Below are 27,858 nucleotides of genomic sequence, written 5' to 3'. Positions count from 1 at the left end.
CTTCAACTCTATCCACAAGCGTTTGATTGGGTTGAGGTCTGGGTCTGTGAGGGCCAATCCAGCACCTCCTCTTCATTGTCATTGAACCATTTCTTCGTTGTCCTGCTGAAACAGTATGAACAGTACAAACAAATCTGCCATGAAAAGCACAGCACAAAGTTACATTTATCTTGTAACGCTCTATTTCTCAGGCTGCAGTTTAGAAGCAGTTTTACAAGCAGTTTTTCATGAACTTCAACCATCTCCTTTTTGCTGGATTTAATTGCCTCCTATCAGCCCGGATGCTCCTGCAAGAAATCTTGGCATATGGTATCATATATAAAGAAGAAGTGCTGTTGCTTTTATTGTCCTTGGAGATATGTATGAGTTTGTTTTTGCAATTGAGCTTGGTGACAAATGGCTAAGGCTTTTACTTCACACACTTTTATGAATGCAGGTTGAGTTTAAGGGGTATTCCCATCTGGGATATTTCTGACATATTAATAAGATAGGCCGTAATTGTCCCATACAGTAGGTGCGAGACCTGCTCCTGTGTGAAGAACAGGACCCCAAAGTGAACAAAGACAAGCCTTGTATGTATGCACCCTCAATTTACACAGTTATAGGACAGACACTTATTGGACATTTATGGCACATCCCATCGATTTGCCATAAATGTCCCAAATGGGATAACCCCTTTAACGAATGAGGGCTTTTATTGCTCTTATTAGTTAAAATCTCATTTTAGCCATATAGGAAATCCAAGAAGGGAACAGTAGGTAAAGAATTGGGAACTTAAAGTGGCCCTGGAAAAATACTAAAGGTGTCCCCGGTTTGTAGTCTGGTGCAAATTGATGGAAGGCAGGGACAACACAAGTAGGCGGGGCCAGCAATACCATATTGTGGCATATTATACAACCCCAAGAGAACCAAATGCCACAGTCCATCACAAAATACTGTTTCCAGCAGCACACAAAATACATCCCCAAAAACCTCAACTGGCCGGCGGTGAGGAGGGATCAGATGGCCCTGTAAGGTCTAAGGCCAATTCGCCCCTGCTATTGGATGGTTATGTTGGTATTTTGGTAGGTGGGGTGGTGGTGAGGTATGGTGCATAGGGATTACTAAAAGAAATACGTTTAGGAAGCATTTATTACTTGCTTAAAAGGATATTCTCATCTGAGACAATGGGGCATATAGCTAGGATATGCCACCATTTTCTGATAGGTGCGGGTCTCACCACTGCACTCAGCTATTTTCGGCGGCCCCATAGAAATGAATGGAGGGCAGCAGCACATCCGCAGTGTGCCCTCCACCACTTTCAGGGCTCCATTTAGGAGATAGATGAGAGACTCAGAGGTGGGACATGTACCTATCAGACAATCCTAGTGATATGCCCCAATTATCTCAGATGAAACAACCCCTTTAAGATTGCCAGATGGATAGAAATTTTGGGGGTCATCAATTCCTAATCAGATAGTTGTTCAAGATAGTAGAGAAAGTCAGTTGTGTTTTGACATAATGAAATGTTTGGGGCTTCTTTTTAAGCTATAACATGTGCCACACTTTGTAACTTCTTAGCGCCAGTTTTCTGGCACAGAGGGGATTCTACATTTTTCCATAATATATAAGTGGGAAAGGTAATAGGTCATTCCCAGGCCATAACTCTAGTTTGCCAACTGTAGCTCCAATAAATAATTTGAGATAAATGTACATTTTTGTGATATCTTCACTACAGATGAGTGAAGTATTGTAAATTCAATTTGGCTGCTTCGCCTGAATTTTACTGAAAAATTTGCTTCGTTATGGATTGCTTCTTCACGAAGCACATTTCTTTGTAAGTAGTGGATGCAATGACAGGGAGCTGCAATTACGCCGCCCCGTCATTGTACCCCTCAGATGCCGCGTTCATACAGGATGATGGCATCTGATATACATAACACTGTGTAAAATAAAAAACTAAAACAAAAGAAAAACATACATACCTGATCCATTTGCTTGTGACGGGCCGGCCGCCGCCATCTTGCTTGAGGATCTGGCGCAAAATCTCACGCGACACTAGATGATGTCATCCTTTGCACAGAATTTCAGCCGAGCAAATGGAGTATGATTTTTATTTTTTTTGTTTTTTGTACTTCAGGTTAAATCGATTCGCTACCATGAAGCACAAGGAAATTCGGCTTTGGGAACTTCACTCAACACTAATCTTCACAGATATGATGCTCCATTTCTGGAGTGTGTAGCTGTGTAGATAGTGTTTAGAAGTGTTTAGATATATGAATTATGACACAGTGAGAGGTTTGGTCTGGGAAAACCGGCATTTTCCTCCCAGCTGCTGCTGGTCTGATTTACAGCCAGGGAGTTTTGGCAGCACCTGGCTATCCTTAAATAGGCAGCCGGGCTCAGAAGCCATGTCTCTGTGTTGGGATCTGGGATCCTTGTACCTGATTGCCGTGAAAACAGGTTGGTGCTGCTATCAGCAAGGACTCTTTGAGGCAGAATTGCTGCATGGTGTGAATTGCCACCAACATCGCAAGGTGACTTTTTGTTTGAATATGACTGCTTGTTTTGTCACTTTCCTAAATTGTGAATAAAACACTGAAGTGTTGGATCCAAAGAACTTGTTGTTGCCTCTATACTGCGTCCGCAAAAAAAAAAAAGGTCACACACTCGTTGGACCGCCTTTAGCTTTGATTACGGCACACATTCGCTGTGGCATTGTTTCGATACGCTTCTGCAATGTCACAAGATTTATTTCCATCCAGTGTTGCATTAATTTTTCACCAAGATCTTGCATTGATGATGGTAGAGTCTGACTGCTGCGCAAAGCCTTCTCCAGCACATCACAAAGATTCTCAATGGGGTTAAGGTCTGGACTCTGTGGTAGCCAGTCCATGTGTGAAAATGATGTCTCATGCTCCCTGAACCACTCTTTCACAATTTAAGCCCAATGAATCCTGGCATTGTCATCTTGGAATATGCCCGTGCCATCAGGGAAGATAAAATTAATTGATGGAATAACCCGGTCATTCAGTATGTTCAGGTAGTCAGCTGACCTTATTCTTGGAGCACATACTGTTGCTGAACCTAGACAGGACCAACTGCAGCAACCCCAGATCATAGCACTGCCCCCATAGGCTTGTACAGTAGACACTAGGCATGATGTGTGCATCACTTCATCTGCCTCTCTTCTTACCCTGATGCGCCCATCACTCTGGAACAGTGAAAATCTTGACTCATCAGACCATATGACCTTCTTCCATTGCTCCAGAATCTAATCTTTATGCTCCCTAGCAAAATGAAGCCTTTTTTTCTGGTTTGCCTCACTGATTAGTGGTTTTCTTATGGCTACACAGCTGTTCAGTCCCAATCCCGTGAGTTCCCTTCGAATTGTGCATGTGGAAATGCTCTTATATTCACTATTAAACATAGCCCTGAGTTCTACTGTTTTTCTTCGATTTGATTTCACCAAACATTTAAGTTATTGCTGATCACGATCATTTAGGATTTTTTTCCCGCCACATTTCTTCCTCGAATACGATGGGTCCCCACTATCCTTCCAGTTTTTAATAAAGCATTGAACAGTTCTTAACCCAATTTTAGTAGTTTCTGCAATCTCCTTAGATGTTTTCTCAGCTTGATGCATGCCAATGATTTGACCCTTCTCAAACAGACTAACATCTTTTCCACAACCACGAGATGTATCGTTCGACATGGTTGTTAAAGAAATGAGAAGCAACTCATTGCACCAGTTGGGGTTAAAAAACTTTTGCCAGCTGAAAGATAATCGCCCGTGCAGTAATTATCCAATAGGAGGCTCATAACTATTTGCTTAGTTAAATCCAGGTGGCGACTTTTTTTTTGGGACAGGCAGTGTATATAGATAGCTAGGCAGTTGTTATTTTATACAGCTGGTGCAATGGAATTATGTTTTCTAATAGTACAATAGATTAGTACAATTGGGGTAAGAGTATCACATGTTTTAGGCCTAGATAAAGAGCATTGATTGCACCTATTAGTGTTTCTAAAAAAAAATAAAAAAAAAAAATAAAAAATAGTCACATATATGTTAATATGTGCTAAAAAATGTAAGGTAGTGTCCCTTTAAGTAATTTTGTGCGTAACCAGAGAATTGATTCAATCCAAGATTTAAAAGGCAACAAACTTGTTGGAGGTAATAGGTTGTCTGTGGTCCAAACAAATAGACGTTTGCAAGAACTAGAAGACCTTTTGACAAAGTAATATTAAGGCTAAGTTCATGTATCTGTTAGGAGATCCTTCAGGCTGTTCAAGCACTGAGCAGCCTGACGGATGTTGCAGGATCTAACATTGCCGGATTCTTTACTTCACCGCCGGATCCCCATTGACTGTAATGAGGTCAGCATAAATGTCGGGTTTTCGGCCAACCAAAAACCATTGAAGTTTTTACTCTGGCCAACAGCCAGCATTTGCACCAAATCAGGCAGCTGGATCTCCTTAACGGAAATGTGAACTCAACCTAAGGATTTAGGATTTCTCTGTATTAATTTTATGATTAGAGATAAAGTTGATATTCTCAAAGAAGGACTGGATTTTAGGAAGAACAACATGACTTTCACTAATATAAAGTAATACTGTACATGGTTGGACTAGACTGTGTTCTCATATTCAACCCATTAAATAAATGTTTTCCTGTTGCTCAGCGAGGGGGTATGCCCTGTTTGGGATTGTTGTTTAAGATTATCATAGAATTAAATAGCTATTTAGAGTTTTGACACATGCTAAATGGGTTATCTCAGAATTGAATGACAAAAATATGTGGTCTCAAAAGGCAGGAAATGCTCAACCCTAAATGCAGATTTGCAACTACCTATTTACAGGATAAGATGTCTGATTGAGCTACTACTACTCCTATTTTTGTGACCACCACTCTTCTCCTTTTATTGTTCTAAGTACAGTTGAACAGCTGCTTCTAATTATTAATCAGCTTGTGCTATAATTGATGTTCTGCCCTATCACTTATTGCCTAAGCTTAAGTTCCTAGTTTACTAGTTTAACCAGTGATGGAATACTATTCTGTCTGCCCATGTACCAGACATTTGCCTGTTTACTGATTTTTATTTACTCTGCTGCCTGCCCTGACCTTAGTCTGTCTACCATACTGATCCTGTGCTGCCTGACCTGACTTTGGATTAGTTTCACAGATTTGCATGAACTCTGCCTGCCCTGAATTCTGCCTGCTTACTGACAGTTGGTTCTTCACACTGGCGTCTCTGCTACACCAGAACTATTCCAAAGGGTAGGGGCCTGATGAGTCCCCTGCAGCAAAGGGCAGATCACTGTACATGGGATAAAGGGTGAAAACCAGGGGATTACCAGGAGAACACCCTTAGGTCTAGCCAATGTCAAACCGATTAGTGTGTACAGTTAGTTGGTACAGTAAGTTGGTACAGTGGGTCCACCCACAAACCATATATTTGGACATGTTTAATTCATTGCAGACATCAGGGTTGCTAATCGTCCAGAAATTTCTGGACAGTCTGTAAAAATAGGCAACTTTTCTCCTGTGTCCATGAAAACAAATAGATATGTCCGTGATTGTTTTCAGGCCAGTGGTACTTGACTAGATTATTTTGTTGGTAATTATAATCACTCTACAGCTCACAGTAAATGCTGGTAATCAGGTGTTATTAGTGCACTGAGCTACAGACATGAAAAAATGTTGGCAACCCTGAGAGACAGTGCTGAGTGGTTACATGATGTCCACCTTGGTCAACTAATGTGTGTACAGGCTGAAAGCTACTCATTACAATATGTCATAACCAAGCTACAGGATGTGCTTTATGAGGTCTTTTTGAAGAACACCCAAAATAAATACATTCTTTGCATACAGGCAACTTGCAGGGATTTTAATAATTCTTTTGGTATTAGATTACAGGATTTGTCAACTATCAAAACAGCTGAACAGTCAGAACACTTCTTGGGATATTTTGTCTGAAACCTGACATGTTAATATATTGCAAGGCCTTTACAGCTCCTGAAGACTCCACATGTGGAGATTTTATTGCTAATTCATTTTATCTTAAAAATAATTGGATTCAGTAACTAAAATGTCTGCAATCGCTAGGAAGTCTCATTGAATAAACTACTTGATCCTTAGACCTCCTGGGTACAGAGTCTAAATTCTTACCACATTAATTTCATTTTCCACTGTGATTAAACACCTCATTTTGAAATTAGAGTGTAATTTCTTTTAAATGTTAGTTTCAGAACCTGGGTAACCTGGGCACAACTTTTAACCTTTTTAATGACTTTGGCCTTGGCTTTTCGTTCCACAGTCACTTTAGCAGGATTCTAACTACTGAACGATATAATTAATTTCTCATTCAAATTTAAGTACTCACTTCATCAAAGTGGTATTTATGATGTAGAGAAAGTTAATACAAGGCACTTACTAATGTATTGTGATTGTTCCTCTTGCTTCCTCTACTGGATTGATACATTTTTCCATCACATTATACACTACGCATTTCCATGGTTTACGACCACCCTGTAATCCAGCAGCAGTGGCCATGCTTGCATAATATAGGAAAAAACGGAATCTTCTCTGGTGGCTGGGATGGCTGGAGTGCGCATAGTCCAGCACTTTTTCTATAGTGTGCAAGCACGACCACCACTGCTGGAAATATATTTTCAGCTACTATTTCACAGACGATTGATGTTGAAGTTAGTCATTTACGGTACTATATTTCCAATCCTCTAGGTCATTCATTCAGGCTCAAGAGTAATGTAAAAATTAAGGGGATCATGTATGGCCTACCTAAACCCAATAAGTCCCACTTACATATGTCCATATGTCCCTCACATTTTTATATACTTTTTTCATGTTTCCATCCAGTTTTTTACTACAAGCTGGATGGAAAAGTAAGCTTGTGGTTAGTGGCCTCAGTTTTATTATAGTATATCTTCTCGATAGAGAAGCAAGGAATGCCACACTGCACTCTCTGCCAGTGGACACCTATTTCATCAGTGGTATATAGTCAAAAAAGGCTGAAGAAACAGCTGGATATAACTGATATATGTGGCTTGGCATTACAGTTTCCCATTTCTACTTTTTTCTATCACCATGCAAAAATATTTATTAAAATCATATGTTTATCGTATGAACGTATACCGTAAGTTTTATTAAATGTATTTTGTCTTATCTAGGTGTAGAGCACAGGGAGGTTATGATCAGAGGTGTAAATAGAAATGACTGGGCCCCACAGCAAATATTTGAATGCGGCACCCTCCCACCCCAGCAAATTCTTTGCAACGCTCTCCTCCCGTGCAAACCTCACTCCTGAGGCTAGTCAAGATTGCTCTCTCGGATGAGGCCCGGCCTCCACTCATTCCGTTTCCTACAGTGTCTCTGTATGCAGTCTCATTTTATAATACTGTTGAGGGAGCCCAGACAACAAAATCTTTTAGTCCTCCGCCTGGACGGGCCCCTTCTGAGTTCGGGCTCCAAAGCGGCACCTTCCCCAGCTTCCCCTATAGCTACGCCCCTGATTATTATGCTGTATGTTAGAAAATAGTACTTGTAACTTCATGTTATGTTATGTTATGTTATGTTACTAAGTCCTTGTATAGCGCTCTAGAGGAACGCAATCCGATCGAAGCGCTTGATCATTGGCAATAAAGAATATCTTAACTACGTCTAGGGATGAGCGAACTCGAACTGTATAGTTCGGGTTCGTACCGAATTTTGGGGTGTCCGTGACACGGACCCGAACCCGGACATTTTCGTAAAAGTCCGGGTTCGGGTTCGGTGTTCGTCGCTTTCTTCGCGCTTTTGTGACGCTTTCTTGGCGCTTTTTGAAAGGCTGCAAAGCAGCCAATCAACAAGCGTCATACTACTTGCCCCAAGAGGCCATCACAGCCATGCCTACTATTGGCATGGCTGTGATTGGCCAGAGCACCATGTGACCCAGCCTCTATTTAAGCTGGAGTCACATAGCGCCGCCCGTCACTCTGCTCTGATTAGCGTAGGGAGAGGTTGCGGCTGCGACAGTAGGGCGAGATTAGGCAGATTAACTCCTCCAAAGGACTTGATTAACTGATCGATCTGCAGCTGTGGATCATTGAGCTGCTGATCCTCAATTGCTCACTGTTTTTAGGCTGCACAGACCGTTTGTCAGTCTCATTTTTCTGGGGTGATCGGCGGCCATTTTGTGTCTTGTGGTGCGCCAGCACAAGCTGCGACCAAGTGCATTTAACCCTCAATGGTGTGGTTGTTTTTTGGCTAAAGCCTACATCAGGGTGAAGCTGTCACACCAAGTGCATTTAACCAGCAATAGTCTGTTCATTTTTTGGCCATATACAAAATCAGGGGCAAGCTGCGCCTGTCACCAAGTGCATTTAACCCTCAATGGTGTGGTTGTTTTTTGGCTAAAGCCTACATCAGGGTGAAGCTGTCACACCAAGTGCATTTAACCAGCAATAGTCTGTTCATTTTTTGGCCATATACAAAATCAGGGGCAAGCTGCGCCTGTCACCAAGTGCATTTAACCCTCAATGGTGTGGTTGTTTTTTGGCTAAAGCCTACATCAGGGTGAAGCTGTCACACCAAGTGCATTTAACCAGCAATAGTCTGTTCATTTTTTGGCCATATACAAAATCAGGGGCAAGCTGCGCCTGTCACCAAGTGCATTTAACCCTCAATGGTGTGGTTGTTTTTTGGCTAAAGCCTACATCAGGGTGAAGCTGTCACACCAAGTGCATTTAACCAGCAATAGTCTGTTCATTTTTTGGCCATATCCCAGTCTAATTCTGTCACTAAATCCATACCGGTCACCCAGCGCCTAAATACTAGGCCTCAAATTTATATCCAGCTAAATCTGTCCCTAGTGCTGTAGCTGGGCGAGTTATTTAGTGTCCGTTCAAGCACATTTCTTGTTCTGGGTTGAAATACAATTCCCAATTTAGCAATTTCATAATTTAGTGGTTCCTGCTATATCAGAGCTATTTGAAATCTATCCCAAAAAGGGTATATAATATTGAAGGTGCACATTGGGTCATTCAGAATAACTTCACACACACCCGCTACTGTGTATTTCCAAGTCTAATTCTGTCACTAAACCCATACCTGTCACCCAGCGCCTAAATACTAGGCCTCAAATTTAAATCCCTCTAAATCTCTCGTTACCCACCGCTGTACTGTTGTTGCTGGGCAAGATATTTAGTGTCCGTCAAAGCACATTTTTTGTTCTGGGTTGAAGTACAATTCCCAATTTAGCAATTTCATAATTTAGTGGTTTCTGCTATATCAGAGCTATTTGAAATCTATCCCTAAAAGGGTATATAATATTGAAGGTGCACATAGGGTCATTCAGAATAACTTCACACACACGCTTCTGTGCATTTCCAAGTCTAATTCTGTCACTAAATCCATACCGGTGACCCAGCGCCTAAATACTAGGCCTCAAATTTAAATCCCTCTAAATCTCTCGTTACCCACCGCTGTACTGTTGTTGCTGGGCAAGATATTTAGTGTCCGTCAAAGCACATTTTTTGTTCTGGGTTGAAGTACAATTCCCAATTTAGCAATTTCATAATTTAGTGGTTCCTGCTATATCAGAGCTATTTGAAATCTATCCCAAAAAGGGTATATAATATTGAAGGTGCACATTGGGTCATTCAGAATAACTTCACACACACCCGCTACTGTGTATTTCCAAGTCTAATTCTGTCACTAAACCCATACCTGTCACCCAGCGCCTAAATACTAGGCCTCAAATTTAAATCCCTCTAAATCTCTCGTTACCGCTGTACTGTTGTAGCTGGGAAAGTTATTTAGTGCCCGTCAAAGCACATTTTTTGTTCTGGGTTGAAGTACAATTCCCAATTTAGCAATTTCATAATTTAGTGGTTCCTGCTATATCAGAGCTATTTGAAATCTATCCCAAAAGGGTATATAATATTCAAGGTGCACATTGGGTCATTCAGAATAACTTCACACACACGCTTCTGTGCATTTCCAAGTCTAATTCTGTCACTAAATCCATACCGGTCACCCAGCGCCTAAATACTAGGCCTCAAATTTATATCCCGCTGAATTTGAATACAATACATTGGGCCAAATAATATATTTGTTGTTGTGGTGAACCATAACAATGAGAAAAACATCTAGTAAGGGACGCGGACGTGGACATGGTCGTGGTGGTGTTAGTGGACCCTCTGGTGCTGGGAGAGGACGTGGCCGTTCTGCCACATCCACACGTCCTAGTGTACCAACTACCTCAGGTCCCAGTAGCCGCCAGAATTTACAGCGATATATGGTGGGGCCCAATGCCGTTCTAAGGATGGTAAGGCCTGAGCAGGTACAGGCATTAGTCAATTGGGTGGCCGACAGTGGATCCAGCACGTTCACATTATCTCCCACCCAGTCTTCTGCAGAAAGCGCACAGATGGCGCCTGAAAACCAACCCCATCAGTCTGTCACATCACCCCCATGCATACCAGGGAAACTGTCTCAGCCTCAAGTTATGCAGCAGTCTCTTATGCTGTTTGAAGACTCCGCTGGCAGGGTTTCCCAAGGGCATCCACCTAGCCCTTCCCCAGCGGTGAAAGACATAGAATGCACTGACGCACAACCACTTATGTTTCCTGATGATGAGGACATGGGAATACCACCTCAGCATGTCTCTGATGATGACGAAACACAGGTGCCAACTGCTGCGTCTTTCTGCAGTGTGCAGACTGAACAGGAGGTCAGGGATCAAGACTGGGTGGAAGACGATGCAGGGGACGATGAGGTCCTAGACCCCACATGGAATGAAGGTCGTGCCACTGACTTTCACAGTTCGGAGGAAGAGGCAGTGGTGAGACCGAGCCAACAGCGTAGCAAAAGAGGGAGCAGTGGGCAAAAGCAGAACACCCGCCGCCAAGAGACTCCGCCTGCTACTGACCGCCGCCATCTGGGACCGAGCACCCCAAAGGCAGCTTCAAGGAGTTCCCTGGCATGGCACTTCTTCAAACAATGTGCTGACGACAAGACCCGAGTGGTTTGCACGCTGTGCCATCAGAGCCTGAAGCGAGGCATTAACGTTCTGAACCTGAGCACAACCTGCATGACCAGGCACCTGCATGCAAAGCATGAACTGCAGTGGAGTAAACACCTTAAAACCAAGGAAGTCACTCAGGCTCCCCCTGCTACCTCTTCTGCTGCTGCCGCCTCGGCCTATTCTGCTGCTGCCGCCTCGGCCTCTTCCTCCGCCTCTGGAGGAACGTTGGCACCTGCCGCCCAGCAAACAGGGGATGTACCACCAACACCACCACCACCACCTCCGTCACCAAGCGTCTCAACCATGTCACACGCCAGCGTTCAGCTCTCCATCTCACAAACATTTGATAGAAAGCGTAAATTCCCACCTAGCCACCCTCGATCCCTGGCCCTGAATGCCAGCATTTCTAAACTACTGGCCTATGAAATGCTGTCATTTAGGCTGGTGGACACAGACAGCTTCAAACAGCTCATGTCGCTTGCTGTCCCACAGTATGTTGTTCCCAGCCGGCACTACTTCTCCAAGAGAGCCGTGCCTTCCCTGCACAACCAAGTATCCGATAAAATCAAGTGTGCACTGCGCAACGCCATCTGTAGCAAGGTCCACCTAACCACAGATACGTGGACCAGTAAGCACGGCCAGGGACGCTATATCTCCCTAACTGCACACTGGGTAAATGTAGTGGCAGCTGGGCCCCAGGCGGAGAGCTGTTTGGCGCACGTCCTGCCGCCGCCAAGGATCGCAGGGCAACATTCTTTGCCTCCTGTTGCCACCTCCTCCTTCTCGGCTTCCTCCTCCTCTTCTTCCACCTGCTCATCCAGTCAGCCACACACCTTCACCACCAACTTCAGCACAGCCCGGGGTAAACGTCAGCAGGCCATTCTGAAACTCATATGTTTGGGGGACAGGCCCCACACCGCACAGGAGTTGTGGCGGGGTATTGAACAACAGACCGACGAGTGGTTGCTGCCGGTGAGCCTCAAGCCCGGCCTGGTGGTGTGTGATAATGGGCGAAATCTCGTTGCAGCTCTGGGACTAGCCAATTTGACGCACATCCCTTGCTTGGCGCATGTGCTGAATTTGGTGGTGCAGAAGTTCATTCACAACTACCCCGACATGTCAGAGCTGCTGCATAAAGTGCGGGCCGTCTGTTCGCGCTTCCGGCGTTCACATCCTGCCGCTGCTCGCCTGTCTGCGCTACAGCGTAACTTCGGCCTTCCCGCTCACCGCCTCATATGCGACGTGCCCACCAGGTGGAACTCCACCTTGCACATGCTGGACAGACTGTGCGAGCAGCAGCAGGCCATAGTGGAGTTTCAGCTGCAGCACGCACGGGTCAGTCGCACTACAGAACAGCACCACTTCACCACCAATGACTGGGCCTCCATGCGAGACCTGTGTGCCCTGTTGCGCTGTTTCGAGTACTCCACCAACATGGCCAGTGGCGATGACACCGTTATCAGCGTTACAATACCACTTCTATGTCTCCTTGAGAAAACACTTAGGGCGATGATGGAACAGGAGGTGGCCCAGGAGGAGGAGGAGGAGGATGAGGAAGAGGGGTCATTTTTAGCACTTTCAGGCCAGTCTCTTCGAAGTGACTCAGAGGGAGGTTTTTTGCAACAGCAGAGGCCAGGTACAAATGTGGCCAGCCAGGGCCCACTACTGGAGGACGAGGAGGACGAGGATGAGGAGGAGGTGGAGGAGGATGAGGATGAAGCATGGTCACAGCGGGGTGGCACCCAACGCAGCTCGGGTCCATCACTGGTGCGTGGCTGGGGGGAAAGGCAGGACGATGACGATACGCCTCCCACAGAGGACAGCTTGTCCTTACCCCTGGGCAGCCTGGCACACATGAGCGACTACATGCTGCAGTGCCTGCGCAACGACAGCAGAGTTGCCCACATTTTAACCTGTGCGGACTACTGGGTTGCCACCCTGCTGGATCCACGCTACAAAGACAATGTGCCCACCTTACTTCCTGCACTGGAGCGTGATAGGAAGATGCGCGAGTACAAGCGCACGTTGGTAGACGCGCTACTGAGAGCATTCCCAAATGTCACAGGGGAACAAGTGGAAGCCCAAGGCCAAGGCAGAGGAGGAGCAAGAGGTCGCCAAGGCAGCTGTGTCACGGCCAGCTCCTCTGAGGGCAGGGTTAGCATGGCAGAGATGTGGAAAACTTTTGTCAACACGCCACAGCTAACTGCACCACCACCTGATACGCAACGTGTTAGCAGGAGGCAACATTTCACTAACATGGTGGAACAGTACGTGTGCACACCCCTCCACGTACTGACTGATGGTTCGGCCCCATTCAACTTCTGGGTCTCTAAATTGTCCACGTGGCCAGAGCTAGCCTTTTATGCCTTGGAGGTGCTGGCCTGCCCGGCAGCCAGCGTTTTGTCTGAACGTGTATTCAGCACGGCAGGGGGCGTCATTACAGACAAACGCAGCCGCCTGTCTACAGCCAATGTGGACAAGCTGACGTTCATAAAAATGAACCAGGCATGGATCCCACAGGACCTGTCCGTCCCTTGTCCAGATTAGACATTAACTACCTCCCCATAACCATATATTATTGGACTCCAGGGCACTTCCTCATTCAATCCTATTTTTATTTTCATTTTACCATTATATTGCGATGCTACCCAAAGTTGAATGAACCTCTCCTCTGCCTGTGTGCTAGGCCTAAATATATGCCAATGGACTGTTGCAGTGGTGGCTGACATGAAGCCTGATTCTCTGCTATGACATGCAGACTAATTCTCTGCTGACATGAAGCCAGATTGTCTGTTACGGGACCTCTCTCCTCTGCCTGGGTGCTGGGCCTAAATTTATGACAATGGACTGTTGCAGTGGTGGCTGACGTGAAGCCTGATTCTCTGCTATGACATGCAGACTGATTCTCTGCTGACATGAAGCCAGATCGTCTGTTACGGGACCTCTCTGCTCTGCCTGTGTGCTAGGCCTAAATATATGCCAATGGACTGTTGCAGTGGTGGGTGACGTGAAGCCTCATTCTCTGCTATGACATGCAGACTGATTCTCTGCTGACATGAAGCCAGATTGTCTGTTACGGGACCTCTCTGCTCTGCCTGTGTGCTAGGCCTAAATATATGCCAATGGACTGTTGCAGTGGTGGGTGACGTGAAGCCTCATTCTCTGCTATGACATGCAGACTGATTCTCTGCTGTCATGAAGCCAGATTGTCTGTTACGGGACCTCTCTGCTCTGCCTGTGTGCTAGGCCTAAATATATGCCAATGGACTGTTGCAGTGGTGGGTGACGTGAAGCCTCATTCTCTGCTATGACATGCAGACTGATTCTCTGCTGACATGAAGCCAGATTGTCTGTTACGGGACCTCTCTGCTCTGCCTGTGTGCTAGGCCTAAATATATGCCAATGGACTGTTGCAGTGGTGGGTGACGTGAAGCCTCATTCTCTGCTATGACATGCAGACTGATTCTCTGCTGTCATGAAGCCAGATTGTCTGTTACGGGACCTCTCTGCTCTGCCTGTGTGCTAGGCCTAAATATATGCCAATGGACTGTTGCAGTGGTGGGTGACGTGAAGCCTCATTCTCTGCTATGACATGCAGACTAATTCTCTGCTGACATGAAGACAGATTCTCTGTTACGGGACCTCTCTCCTCTGCCTGTGTGTGTGCTGGGCCTAAATATATGCCAATGGACTGTTGCAGTGGTGGCTGACGTGAAGCCTCATTCTCTGCTATGACATGCAGACTGATTCTCTGCTGACATGAAGCCAGATTCTCTGTTACGGGACCTCTCTCCTCTGCCTGTGTGTGTGCTGGGCCTAAATATATGCCAATGGACTGTTGCAGTGGTGGCTGACGTGAAGCCTCATTCTCTGCTATGACATGCAGACTGATTCTCTGCTGACATGAAGCCAGATTCTCTGTTACGGGACCTCTCTCCTCTGCCTGTGTGTGTGCTGGGCCTAAATATATGCCAATGGACTGTTGCAGTGGTGGCTGACGTGAAGCCTCATTCTCTGCTATGACATGCAGACTGATTCTCTGCTGACATGAAGCCAGATTCTCTGTTACGGGACCTCTCTCCTCTGCCTGTGTGTGTGCTGGGCCTAAATATATGCCAATGGACTGTTGCAGTGGTGGCTGACGTGAAGCCTCATTCTCTGCTATGACATGCAGACTAATTCTCTGCTGACATGAAGACAGATTCTCTGTTACGGGACCTCCCTCCTCTGCCTGGGTGCTGGGCCTAAATATATGCCAATGGACTGTTGCAGTGGTGGCTGACGTGAAGCCTCATTCTCTGCTATGACATGCAGACTGATTCTCTGCTGACATGAAGCCAGATTCTCTGTTACGGGACCTCTCTCCTCTGCCTGTGTGTGTGCTGGGCCTAAATATATGCCAATGGACTGTTGCAGTGGTGGCTGACGTGAAGCCTCATTCTCTGCTATGACATGCAGACTGATTCTCTGCTGACATGAAGCCAGATTCTCTGTTACGGGACCTCTCTCCTCTGCCTGTGTGTGTGCTGGGCCTAAATATATGCCAATGGACTGTTGCAGTGGTGGCTGACGTGAAGCCTCATTCTCTGCTATGACATGCAGACTAATTCTCTGCTGACATGAAGACAGATTCTCTGTTACGGGACCTCCCTCCTCTGCCTGGGTGCTGGGCCTAAATATATGCCAATGGACTGTTGCAGTGGTGGCTGACGTGAAGCCTCATTCTCTGCTATGACATGCAGACTGATTCTCTGCTGACATGAAGACAGATTCTCTGTTACGGGACCTCTCTCCTCTGCCTGTGTGCTAGGCCTAAATATATGCCAATGGACTGTTGCAGTGGTGGGTGACGTGAAGCCTCATTCTCTGCTATGACATGCAGACTGATTCTCTGCTGTCATGAAGCCAGATTGTCTGTTACGGGACCTCTCTGCTCTGCCTGTGTGCTAGGCCTAAATATATGCCAATGGACTGTTGCAGTGGTGGGTGACGTGAAGCCTCATTCTCTGCTATGACATGCAGACTGATTCTCTGCTGTCATGAAGCCAGATTGTCTGTTACGGGACCTCTCTGCTCTGCCTGTGTGCTAGGCCTAAATATATGCCAATGGACTGTTGCAGTGGTGGGTGACGTGAAGCCTCATTCTCTGCTATGACATGCAGACTGATTCTCTGCTGACATGAAGCCAGATTGTCTGTTACGGGACCTCTCTCCTCTGCCTGTGTGCTAGGCCTAAATATATGCCAATGGACTGTTGCAGTGGTGGCTGACGTGAAGCCTCATTCTCTGCTATGACATGCAGACTAATTCTCTGCTGACATGAAGACAGATTCTCTGTTACGGGACCTCTCTCCTCTGCCTGGGTGCCGGGGCCTAAATATCTGAGAATGGACTGTTCCAGTGGTGGGTGACGGGAAGCCAGATTCTCTGCTATGGAACCTCTCTCCAATTGATTTTGGTTAATTTTTATTTATTTAATTTTTATTTTAATTAATTTCCCTATCCACATTTGTTTGCAGGGGATTTACCTACATGTTGCTGCCTTTTGCAGCCCTCTAGCCCTTTCCTGGGCTGTTTTACAGCCGTTTTAGTGCCGAAAAGTTCGGGTCCCCATTGACTTCAATGGGGTTCGGGTTCGGGACGAAGTTCGGATCGGGTTCGGATCCCGAACCCGAACATTTCCGGGATGTTCGGCCGAACTTCTCGAACCCGAACATCCAGGTGTTCGCTCAACTCTAACTACGTCCTTCTAGCTTTTGGTCTTAGAGATACTGCTATAGAATTATGATTTTTTCTTTTACTTACATTCGCACTCTCCTTGACACTTGAATGTGAAAAATAAATGCACCTTTTATGTATTATATCGTTTCCATTAATATTGATTTTCTAAAGCTGTTTTCGGTGAAATAGCTATTTACATAATCACATTGTGAGAAGAGTGCTTTCAGTAAGTACGTGAGAGATTAAAGAAATCTCAAATGTACTTGTTGCTTGTATTCCAGTCTTCATTTGCCTAATTAAACATCAGTTACAGTAACATCTGAAAGAGGAGTGAAGGTATAATAATATGCAGTGTAGTTTTACCATTAAATGTGCCAGATGCTGGAGGTGCTCTGTGTTTGGCATTGTGCCCTTTTCTCAACACCTGGGGCAAGTGTCACTTTGCAGTAAAATACATCCTGCGGCGTATAATTTCTTACTAATTGTATAATACCGAGCTTCATTAAATCCGTAAATGTTAATAAAATTACCACATACCTACTTCCGTTCTAAATTAAATAGATATTGTATTGGTGTGCATGAAATACGTTACTGAAAACTTTAATTATATGTGGCTTGAAACACACCATTGAAAAATAGGATAAGAATATGTTATATTGGTTCTTACATAAAATGTATTTTTGCTGCTTAAAACATAAGTTATGATGGGCAGGCAAGCGCTAGTGCATAGTAGGACCAAAAATAGTTTAATCTCAATTTTGGATTAACTTGAAAGTCAGCTTTACCAGACATGCATATATTCATTTTGTATACATACATACTTAAGGTTAGATTTTCATGAATCTTACTTGTTATGTATAGCAACTATCACGGTCAGACTGGCCCATTAGAGGATCTTTCAGTGGGCAAAGACTTTGGGCAATAATGGGCCCAAAAGTCCCATTTCCTCGGAGCTGTCCAAGTTTGCAATTAAAATGTAGGTATATTTTGTATCCTGAGAATCATTTTTTTTCTGATCGCCCTATGAAACCCCAATCCACCAGTAGCTAAACTTTATCAACTAGTATTAAATACATTTTATATTGCTGATATGAAAAGGGAGAGTTTTCTAAATGCCTATGATGGATCATATTTCTTGGACATTTACCACCTAAGAAAGCCTGTAGCTTTTTAAGTCAAAGTAAAACACAGCACATCTCAGTCTTGGATGCAAATTTAGAGATTTATTAAGACATATAATTCATTGAAGCAGTATCCATAAAACATACAAAATAAAGGATTCTTTTGTGGCAGAATGAATTCAAGTGACATGAGGAAATAATTTTGGTCATCCTGGGCCTTTTCACGTTTCACATAAATGAGTTGCACATATAGCACTAGATAGTAATAAGAAGAAGCGTTAGTAGCATTAGGAAGGGCAGCACGCAGAGGGTTCATATCGCAATGTGATATCACTGTGAGAGTTAGTATTTTGCTTCCACAGTCATGTGATTCAACATAATTGTAGAGCTACACGGTAGCCAAATTAATTTCTGTACTTAAAAATTCACAATGACACTAGTTGTCTTTTCTTAATTCTATAGTACACAGGTGAGTCATGTTATTATGACCACCAGCTAATATCCAGAAAACATAATGAACAGATGCTCAGTTGGGGTTAAGTCTGAGGAATTCGGGGCCAGGGTAGTACTTGTACTGTAAGTTATAGTCATACTCTTCCAACCAATTTTGAACATTTCTAGCCATGTAACAAATGTTGAATTGCCTTGCTAGAAGATTCCGTCTACCCCAGGGAAGACAATCAGCATGTATCAGTATAAGTGATCTGCAAGATTGGTTGAGCAGGTCCAGAGAATGCCATGAACACATTCCCCATAACGCTGACACCACCAGCTTGTATTCTTCCAGCAGTAGTTGCATGTTGTTTGTTTTATGAGGTTTCTCGCCTGACACGCCAGCATCCATCCATTCGATGAAGCAGACAACATGACTCATCACAGAAGGCAATCCTTTGCCAATCAGCAGAGGTCAAATTCCTGTACTGCGAAAATTCAAGCCCCTTCTGCAGATGCAACTTTGTTAGCAGTGACCATTCATCTGCTTCAGAGCCCCATACAAAGTAGGGTTAGCTGAACCGTTGTTTTGGACACACATCTGGTAGCCCCTGATTAATTTTGGTGGTGAGCTACTCCACTGTAGCATTTTGCTCTACCCTTGCACACCTTCACCTCTCACATCAATGGCACATGGTGCTCTGCCTTTTCCATGTCGCTTATTCACAATGCTGCCATCTGTCCACTCACAATCCACTTTCACCACAGCAGCGCATAGAACAGTTCACAAACTGCGCTATTTCAGAAATGCTGCCCTTGGCCTGAAAGCCAATAATCATCCCATTTTTGCAACTCTGATAAATCAACCCTTTTACCCCTGACAGCAACGGATATGTGTGCAGACAGCCTATCACACACCTTATATACCTACAAGCCAAGCCTGCTCTGCCAATGTCGAAAGTAGGAAGTGGTCATAGTAATGTGACTCGTCTGTGTAGTTTATCTTCATTATATCCAGTATGAGGACCTATGTGAAATTCAATAAAAAGAGATGTGATAACAAAAATAATAATTTCTGTCCAAGTATTTGAATAAATGGAACAGGTCTGCCAAAGTGTCTCTCTGTTCTGTCTCACCAGGTGGGGGTTCTGGGTAGAGGGCCTCCCTGTATGCCATCCATATGTCCTAGTATTTATTTTATGGGCAGGGGTTGCTTTTATGAGACAACACCTTTAAAAATCCTTGAAGAAACAATCAAATAAAACAGGCCACAAAGTGGTAGAATCGGTTGTGCTTCGGGAAGGATGTGCGATATTCAGAAACAAATGCCTGAAAAGTGAAATGAAATCCCATCCTTTTAGCTGTCCATTTCTGCAGAATGGTGTAGTCAGTAAAATAGGCTCAGTGCTCTTTCCCACATACTCTTGTTTCTTCCTATTTTATGCTATCACGATAAGATCGCAAATTATCCAGACATCATTCTAAAGTTCCCTCGTGAAGCATCCACAGATACTATAGTTGTTTCCTCCATTGCTGTGTAAAAATGTTCAGTTGTTCAGCTGATACAATAACTGGCCCTGTTACTGGCTGGAAATGATGTGAGAGAGTTCCATAAAAATCCCATTGCCAAGACACAGAATGCAGTCCCGTAGACACAGTCCCATTACACTGTACGAGAATGACGGGTGAACAAATACATATCAACTATCAGCTTTAAACAGGATATGGAGTGTTTATTAGATGTGGGAATAATATTATGTCTGTTGCAGATTTTATATGATTAAGAGAAATGTAGACATAGATTATGGCCAGTAATACACACACACAGATTAGCAGCTCATATATTAGAGTTAAACTGTGCTGATGTCATATACAGATGGATTCAAATAAAGTACGCTGGTGAGATTTACTGTATTTAGAAAGTAGAACATTCCGTATTTATAAGAGAAATGAGGCATATAAATTTGCCTGCTTGACTGTAAAGGTGGTGATGATGGGAAAATGCCTGTTTACCAGCACATTATAACATTAACAGGGCATTATAGCATGCTGCACAATGGTGCAATCGGCAACAGGTATATCTGTACTTGTGCGGTATGCCAGAGAATTATACGTGAGGTCACGGTGTGATCATTAGGTGGGCCGAGGTAAATACAGTTCTGGTTACTCGCGGTTATGTCGTCCCTGGGCAGGCCTGCATAAGTGATGAGGAGAACGGCACAGGAATTCTCTGGGGCACACTCTGGTGTAAGGGACACAGGCCAGATGGTGGTTTGAGGTGCCCTTGATGGTCTGTATTAATGTGCTTATGGCAAGGACCCTTGTAGTTGTGAGTACCTTTTGTGGTGGTACAACCATTTACTGTACAGGGAGTGCAGGATTATTAGGCAAATGAGTATTTTGACCACATCATCCTCTTTATGCATGTTGTCTTACTCCAAGCTGTATAGGCTCGAAAGCCTACTACCAATTAAGCATATTAGGTGATGTGCATCTCTGTAATGAGAAGGGGTGTGGTCTAATGACATCAACACCCTATATCAGGTGTGCATAATTATTAGGCAACTTCCTTTCCTTTGGCAAAATGGGTCAAAAGAAGGACTTGACAGGCTCAGAAAAGTCAAAAATAGTGCGATATCTTGCAGAGGGATGCAGCACTCTTAAAATTGCAAAGCTTCTGAAGCGTGATCATCGAACAATCAAGTGTTTCATTCAAAATAGTCAACAGGGTCGCAAGAAGCGTGTGGAAAACCCAAGGTGCAAAATAACTGCCCATGAACTGAGAAAAGTCAAGCGTGCAGCTGCCAAGATGCCACTTGCCACCACTTTGGCCATATTTCAGAGCTGCAACATCACTGGAGTGCCCAAAAGCACAAGGTGTGCAATACTCAGAGACATGGCCAAGGTAAGAAAGGCTGAAAGACGACCACCACTGAACAAGACACACAAGCTGAAACGTCAAGACTGGGCCAAGAAATATCTCAAGACTGATTTTTCTAGGGTTTTATGGACTGATGAAATGAGAGTGAGTCTTGATGGGCCAGATGGATGGGCCCGTGGCTGGATTGGTAAAGGGCAGAGAGCTCCAGTCCGACGCAGACGCCAACAAGGTGGAGGTGGAGTACTGGTTTGGGCTGGTATCATCAAAGATGAGCTTGTGGGGCCTTTTCGGGTTGACGATGGAGTCAAGCTCAACTCCCAGTCCTACTGCCAGTTTCTGGAAGACACCTTGTTCAAGCAGTGGTACAGGAAGAAGTCTGCATCCTTTAAGAAAAACATGATTTTCATGCAGGACAATGCTCCATCACACGCGTCCAAGTACTCCACAGCGTGGCTGGCAAGAAAGGGTATAAAAGAAGAAAATCTAATGACATGGCCTCCTTGTTCACCTGATCTGAACCCCATTGAGAACCTGTGGTCCATCATCAAATGTGAGATTTACAAGGAGGGAAAACAGTACACCTCTCTGAACAGTGTCTGGGAGGCTGTGGTTGCTGCTGCACGCAATGTTGATGGTGAACAGATCAAAACACTGACAGAATCCATGGATGGCAGGCTTTTGAGTGTCCTTGCAAAGAAAGGTGGCTATATTGGTCACTGATTTGTTTTTGTTTTGTTTTTGAATGTCAGAAATGTATATTTGTGAATGTTGAGATGTTATATTGGTTTCACTGGTAAAAATAAATAATTGAAATGGGTATATATTAGTTTTTTGTTAAGTTGCCTAATAATTATGCACAGTAATAGTCACCTGCACACACATATATCCCCCTAAAATAGCTAAAACTAAAAACAAACTAAAAACTACTTCCAAAAATATTCAGCTTTGATATTAATGAGTTTTTGGGGTTCATTGAGAACATGGTTGTTCAATAATAAAATTAATCCTCAAAAATACAACTTGCCTAATATTTCTGCACTCCCTGTAGTGTTAACTGAGGAATTGGAGACTGAGACAAGGATGGTGCAAAACTTAGAACTTTGCTCCTGATAACGGTTACATCCAAGGAATAAACAGTCTGTTGGTACATCCAGGTATGAAATACAGTTTCATGCATACGGGGGTAGGTGCCACGGCTGAGGATGGGGAAAACCCTCAGCCGTGCGATGCTCGTAGATGTTAAGCGCTGCTTGGCCAGGACGACAGAATTAGGGAGCAGGTCACCTCCTATCGCGTCCCTAAACTGACCCTGACTCCTAATCATATGAGTCAACCCTGAAGGTGGGAGGACTCATACACCGGATGCCTTGGGGTCCCTGCTAGCCCTCAGGATTGCCCTGGAACAAGGAGCAGGGTAAGACGACCTGTTCCTTCTGGACACGGAGGAACAGGGTTCTCACTGGCCAAGCTACAAGGAATGGGGAAACACATACAACATACAGATATGACAGGCGAACTACTAGTTCCACACGTACCTGTCACAGCCACGCTGACTGGAACCCATGCATGCACTACTAATGTCCACAGAACAACTAGAGGACACAGCACACATAACACACAGGTAACCAGGACATCCGTAGTTGCAAATAAACAGAGACAAAGGAAAACATCAACTGAACATCAAGACATAAACTTCACAGATAAACCTATGACCACATGGGTGGCCCCCACTGGCAGATGATATACACAGGAGGCTGCTCCAGCTAAGCATGGCTGAAGCAACTCACTGACGCATGCCAAACACTGAGGCTTTATAGGCCTAAAAGGCCACACCCACACAGACACACCCAGTGTCTCACACACACAGAAAGGGAGTTAACCCTTCCAACACCAGGGAAGGGAAAACACCACTTAAAGGGGAAGTGTCCAAATGCACAACACACTGCAGCTGTTACCGCAGGCAACAACATGGGTGGCAACCATGTCCTGGGAGTCAGCCAGAAGGCCGAGACACTGCCACCACATGTACATAAACCAAACGTTGCCACGGACAGCCACAGTGAAGGGAAATGTCACAGTGCACACCTAACATAAGACCTCGTGCACACCAGACATACAAAGTGCATAACATACACACACAAGCAAAGTGCAACCGCATGCACGACATAGCAAGCTGCAAGGATACAGCTCAGGCTGCTATGCTGCCACATAAATACTGTTGCCAGCGGCAACCACAGGTGAGGCAAATACCACAGCCCTCACCTGTGATTGACAACAGACCAAACCGCTGACAACCGCATGCGGTTCAGGAGTCACGACCATAACAGTGGCCGTGACAGTAGGGTGATGTAAGTCCTCAGATAAAAACAGGCTCTTAGTCCTATATATATGTGAAAGCTACTGCTTCAGACTAGGCTCTTGAAGTATAAAAGTCTTAGGCTGGTATTAATTCTCGCCTGATTCTGACCCGACTTGAAGGTGGTTTTCAGAATCCTTGAACCTCTATTTTCCAGTGCTTTTCTGACAGATGGCCTATCTATCCTCAGGGTTTAAACTGGGAGGTGTGGATGCCAGAAGCTGTGTCCTACACATGCTTATAAAGGTGCCTGGGAAGCCTTTAAGTATGGCTGTTTGCTATCCTTTGACTTGAAATACATATAATAATCCCCTTGAATACCTGCAGTTCTAGCTTGTTACTGATCACCCCGGAGGAGTAAGCTGTAGAAGTGGACTTCTCACCTCTAGGCTGAATCTTGTAGGCTTTAACCCTGGACTGTGGAGCCAACAGGGAGAGAGCAGAGAGGCAGGAGGCCCCTCTCCAGCAGGCAGCTACATCTTGGCTGCTCACTGACTAAACTAGTCCAAACTGGAACTGAACTGGACTGAACTGCCTAACTTGGGCCTGAGCTGAGCTATATATACACTGTAACACTGCCCCATCTAGTGGAAAAACTAGTGTAGTGCACCCTAGATAGGCCTGTGTAAAGGATCTTACATGTAAAAATCACATAATGACATGGGAGAATATGACATGACATAAAATACAGCAGACAGGCATAATATATGACAATAAAACAAGTTTGTGGTGCCCACGATCACGTGGTGGGACACTGCACAGGAAGAAAGAGCAAATGTTGCTCTTTGCTCTCCTCTTTTCTGCTCGTCACATAATCATTTCCAAAATGTCTCATGTGCATCCCCCATAGTCTGGAACTCACTACCCCAACACACGAGACTCTCTCCCACCATCCAAACTTTCAAAAGTAAACTGAAAACCCCACATCAATAAAGCCTACAATCTACAATAACCCTGTGGCCACTACACTACCTTATGAGTAGCTTCTGTCCTCACCTACTGTCTCCTTCTTCCTTCCCATCTAGATTGTAATCCCTTGTGGGCAGAGTCCTCTGTCCCTCTGTAAACGTTTGTCATTCAATTTGTTCATGTTTATTGTACCTGTTTTGGTATTATGTATGTAAATTATTTTCCAGATGTGAAGCGCCCTGGAATAAATAGAGCTTTAAAGTAAATAATAAATTCTACATAACCTTAAACCATGCATAGCTTAAAGGATACATTTCTTGGGCAAGGTGCATGGTTAACATGTGCATAGTTAGGCTACTCTCACCCAAGCGTTTGGTGCGGATCCGGCATGTATCTGCACATACGGATCCGCACTTATAATACAACCGTCTGCATCCGTTCAGAACGATCTTTAACATTGGCCAAACTGATCTGTCTTGAACACCATTGAAAGTCAATGGGGGGCGGATCCGTTTTGCATTGTGTCAGTCAAAACCGATCTGTCCCCATTAACTTACATTGTGTGCCAGGATGGATTGGCTCAGTTTTGTCAGACGGACACCAAAACGCTGTAAGCAGCGTTTTGGTGTCCGCCTCCAGAGGGGAATAGAGACGGAACGGAGGCAAACTGATGCATTCTGAATGGATCCTTTTCCATTCAGAATGCATTAGGGCAAAACTGATCCGTTTTGGGCCGCTTGTAAAAGCCCTGAACGGATCTCACAAACAGAAAGCCAAAACGCCAGTGCGAAAGTAGACTTAGCCTGTTTTCCATTGTTAGTTTTTTTCTAAAGAGAATTTAGGGATTGGGGTCCTGGAGGATAGGTCATCAATATAAACAGGCTGTACAACCCCGTTACAGTGAATAACATTTTGACTGTAGTATACAATTAAAAAGAAAAGATATAGAGATAAAGATTGGTTGTTTTCTTCTTCTATGAAATGCAAGGAGATGTTGAGTACTGGTTGTACATTTGGGTGACAGAACCATCCATATACCCCTAAGGGCATACCATATTAGAAAATATTAGGGAATGTGTCATTAGAAAATGATCTATTGTTTATATCATGCTTTTATGTTTAACATTTTTTAAGAATTTTTGATGTTATTTTTTATTTTTGATGTATATTTAAACAATAAGGCTTGGGCTACATGGCGACATAAGTTGTGCGACATATAGGGGAAAACTACTCTGCAACATGTGTCACTTGAAATTCATGTTGCAGTAATGTTATATTTTATAATAGTCTATCGTGTTGCACTGCACAAAAATCCATCGAATGTTGTGTCGCAGTCGCAGCATTTTGCATGTTGCAGTGTGACACTATAGACAAGCATTATAAAATATGTTGCGCAACATGCGACAAATGTCGTTGTGTAGCCCTAGCCTGACAATGAAATCCTGCAGTTTTTGCACATGCCATTAAGCTCAATAATAGGCGCCACTTCTTCGTCTGTACAGGTCACTTTACTGCAGTTACCTGCTGATCTGTCATTCTAATTCTGCCTGTAATGATATCACCTCTAGGTACAGATAAGACAGGATCCACCATTCACAATAGGCGATTGTCAAATCGTTTCTATTCTTTCCTTGTACAATGACCTCTGCACAGGTCACAGAGCATGCCCAGAAAGCTCTCCCATAGAAGTCAATGAGGTCCCCTTCTGAACATTGTGTCTATGGCCCATGGGGCTGCCGTAAAGAAATTTTCCTAGTACTTTGAAAATGGTGTTTAGTTCAGGCAAGATGCCCTCCCCCATAATCATGTTCAGAAAATAGAATAAAAAAAAATCTGAAAAAAAAAATGATTCGAAACAATGGAGATGTGTTTCTGTCCGGTTCTATTTAGTCAGCTCTCATTGAGAACAATCCAAAGTTCTGCAAGTGAAATTCATATTTAAGTTATAGAATGCCATTCAGAGTAATCTGTATTATGTGGATGGGAAGCAGACTACAGATGGTCATCATTCCTTCTGCAGCCCGCTAATAGATTTCTTAATATTCCGACTACAAATCCTAATACTGGACAATAATTGTAAGCAGAGAGAAACATATACTTATATGTACTGTGCATGAAGTATAATATATTTACTTGTAATAATATGGGCTGATGGGACAGGTGGATGATTTTATGCCCCATCTTCCCAATCTGTAGTAGGCCACAGAAGTTAGTCTTCACAACATTTAAATGGGTTCTCTATACCCAGTGAAAGCCCCCAAAATGAGCGGAGATGCAATTTGGGCTTGCATGCAGCTGCTCCATTAATTTCTATAGGAGTTCTGAAGCTAGCCTAGTACAGCATTTCCAGAACTGAAACTCCCAAACTTCCACAGGGCTCCATAGGGTACGGGGTCCCCATTCTCATGGTCTTAACTTATCTCATATCCTCTGGATGAAGTAATGACCTATGTGTTAAATATGTTAAAGGGGTTCTGCAGTTTGTTTTAACTGATGATCTATCCTCAGGATAGATCATCAGCATCTGACCGGCGGGGGTCCGGCACCCGGGACCCCCGCCGATCAGCTGTTTGAGAAGGCAGCGGCGCTTTTAGCAGCGCCGCGGCCTTCTCACTGTTTACCGCTGGCACAGTGATGTCACAACTAGTATCAACTGGCCTGGGCGGGGCTAAGCTCTGTTCACTTAAATGGAGCTTAGCCACGCCCAGGCAAGTTGATACTAGTTGTGATGTCACTGGGCCAGCGGTAAACAGTGAGAAGGCCGCGGCGTTGCTGTAGCGCCGCTGCCTTCTCAAACAGCTGATTGCGGGGGTCCCGGGTGTCGGACCCCCGCCGGTCAGATGCTGATGATCTATCCTGAGGATAGATCATCAGTTAAAACAAACTGTAGAACCCCTTTAAAATATTATTTTGTTTTATCTCTGGTCATTACTATAATGTTTTATTACTATTTTTTGTCATATATTAATTTAAAGTCTTGGAAATATTATTTATGGATGGGCTCTAGTTCAATGCATCCTACTAAAAGGGGCAGCATACATATGAGCTCCACTGGGGACCATGAGTGATAATAATGCCTGTAAAGTGCTGCAGAATATGGTGGCGCTATATAAATAAATACTAATAAATATACTTACAGTATAATATCTATTTGTCCGCTAGCTCTCCGTAGTCGATCTGGCAGATCAATAATCAATGGAAACTGGGCAATTGACAGACCTGGGAAATATGAAGGTGGAGGAACAATGTTCACATACAAGCGACCAAATGAAATATCAAGCACTGCAGGCGAATCATTTCTAGCAGAGGGGCCAACAAATGAAATACTGGATGTTTATGTAAGTACAATCTAGATTTCACAATTGGATATTAAGTGATCATTTGCTCTCTCTCACAGAGGTATTGCTATGAACATTAGAATGATGGCGGAAAGGA

General features: G+C 44.2%; 1 protein-coding gene across 2 annotated transcripts in view; it reads left to right on the top strand.

Annotated features, from left to right (window-relative positions):
* Positions 1-27,858, top strand: part of THSD4 (thrombospondin type 1 domain containing 4) — a 720,353-nt gene that overhangs the window by 645,664 nt on the left and 46,831 nt on the right. For both annotated transcript variants that reach the window (XM_044279718.1, XM_044279719.1), the window contains one exon: positions 27,586-27,761. In XM_044279718.1, coding sequence (XP_044135653.1) covers positions 27,586-27,761 — 176 coding nt within the window. The remainder of the gene's footprint in view (positions 1-27,585; positions 27,762-27,858) is intronic.

Source organism: Bufo gargarizans, chromosome 2 (genome assembly GCF_014858855.1).
Source record: "Bufo gargarizans isolate SCDJY-AF-19 chromosome 2, ASM1485885v1, whole genome shotgun sequence".
Classification (NCBI taxonomy): Eukaryota; Metazoa; Chordata; class Amphibia; order Anura; family Bufonidae; genus Bufo; species Bufo gargarizans.
The sequence above is the reverse complement of the archived record's forward strand: the minus strand, read 5'-3'. Positions and strand labels throughout refer to the sequence as shown.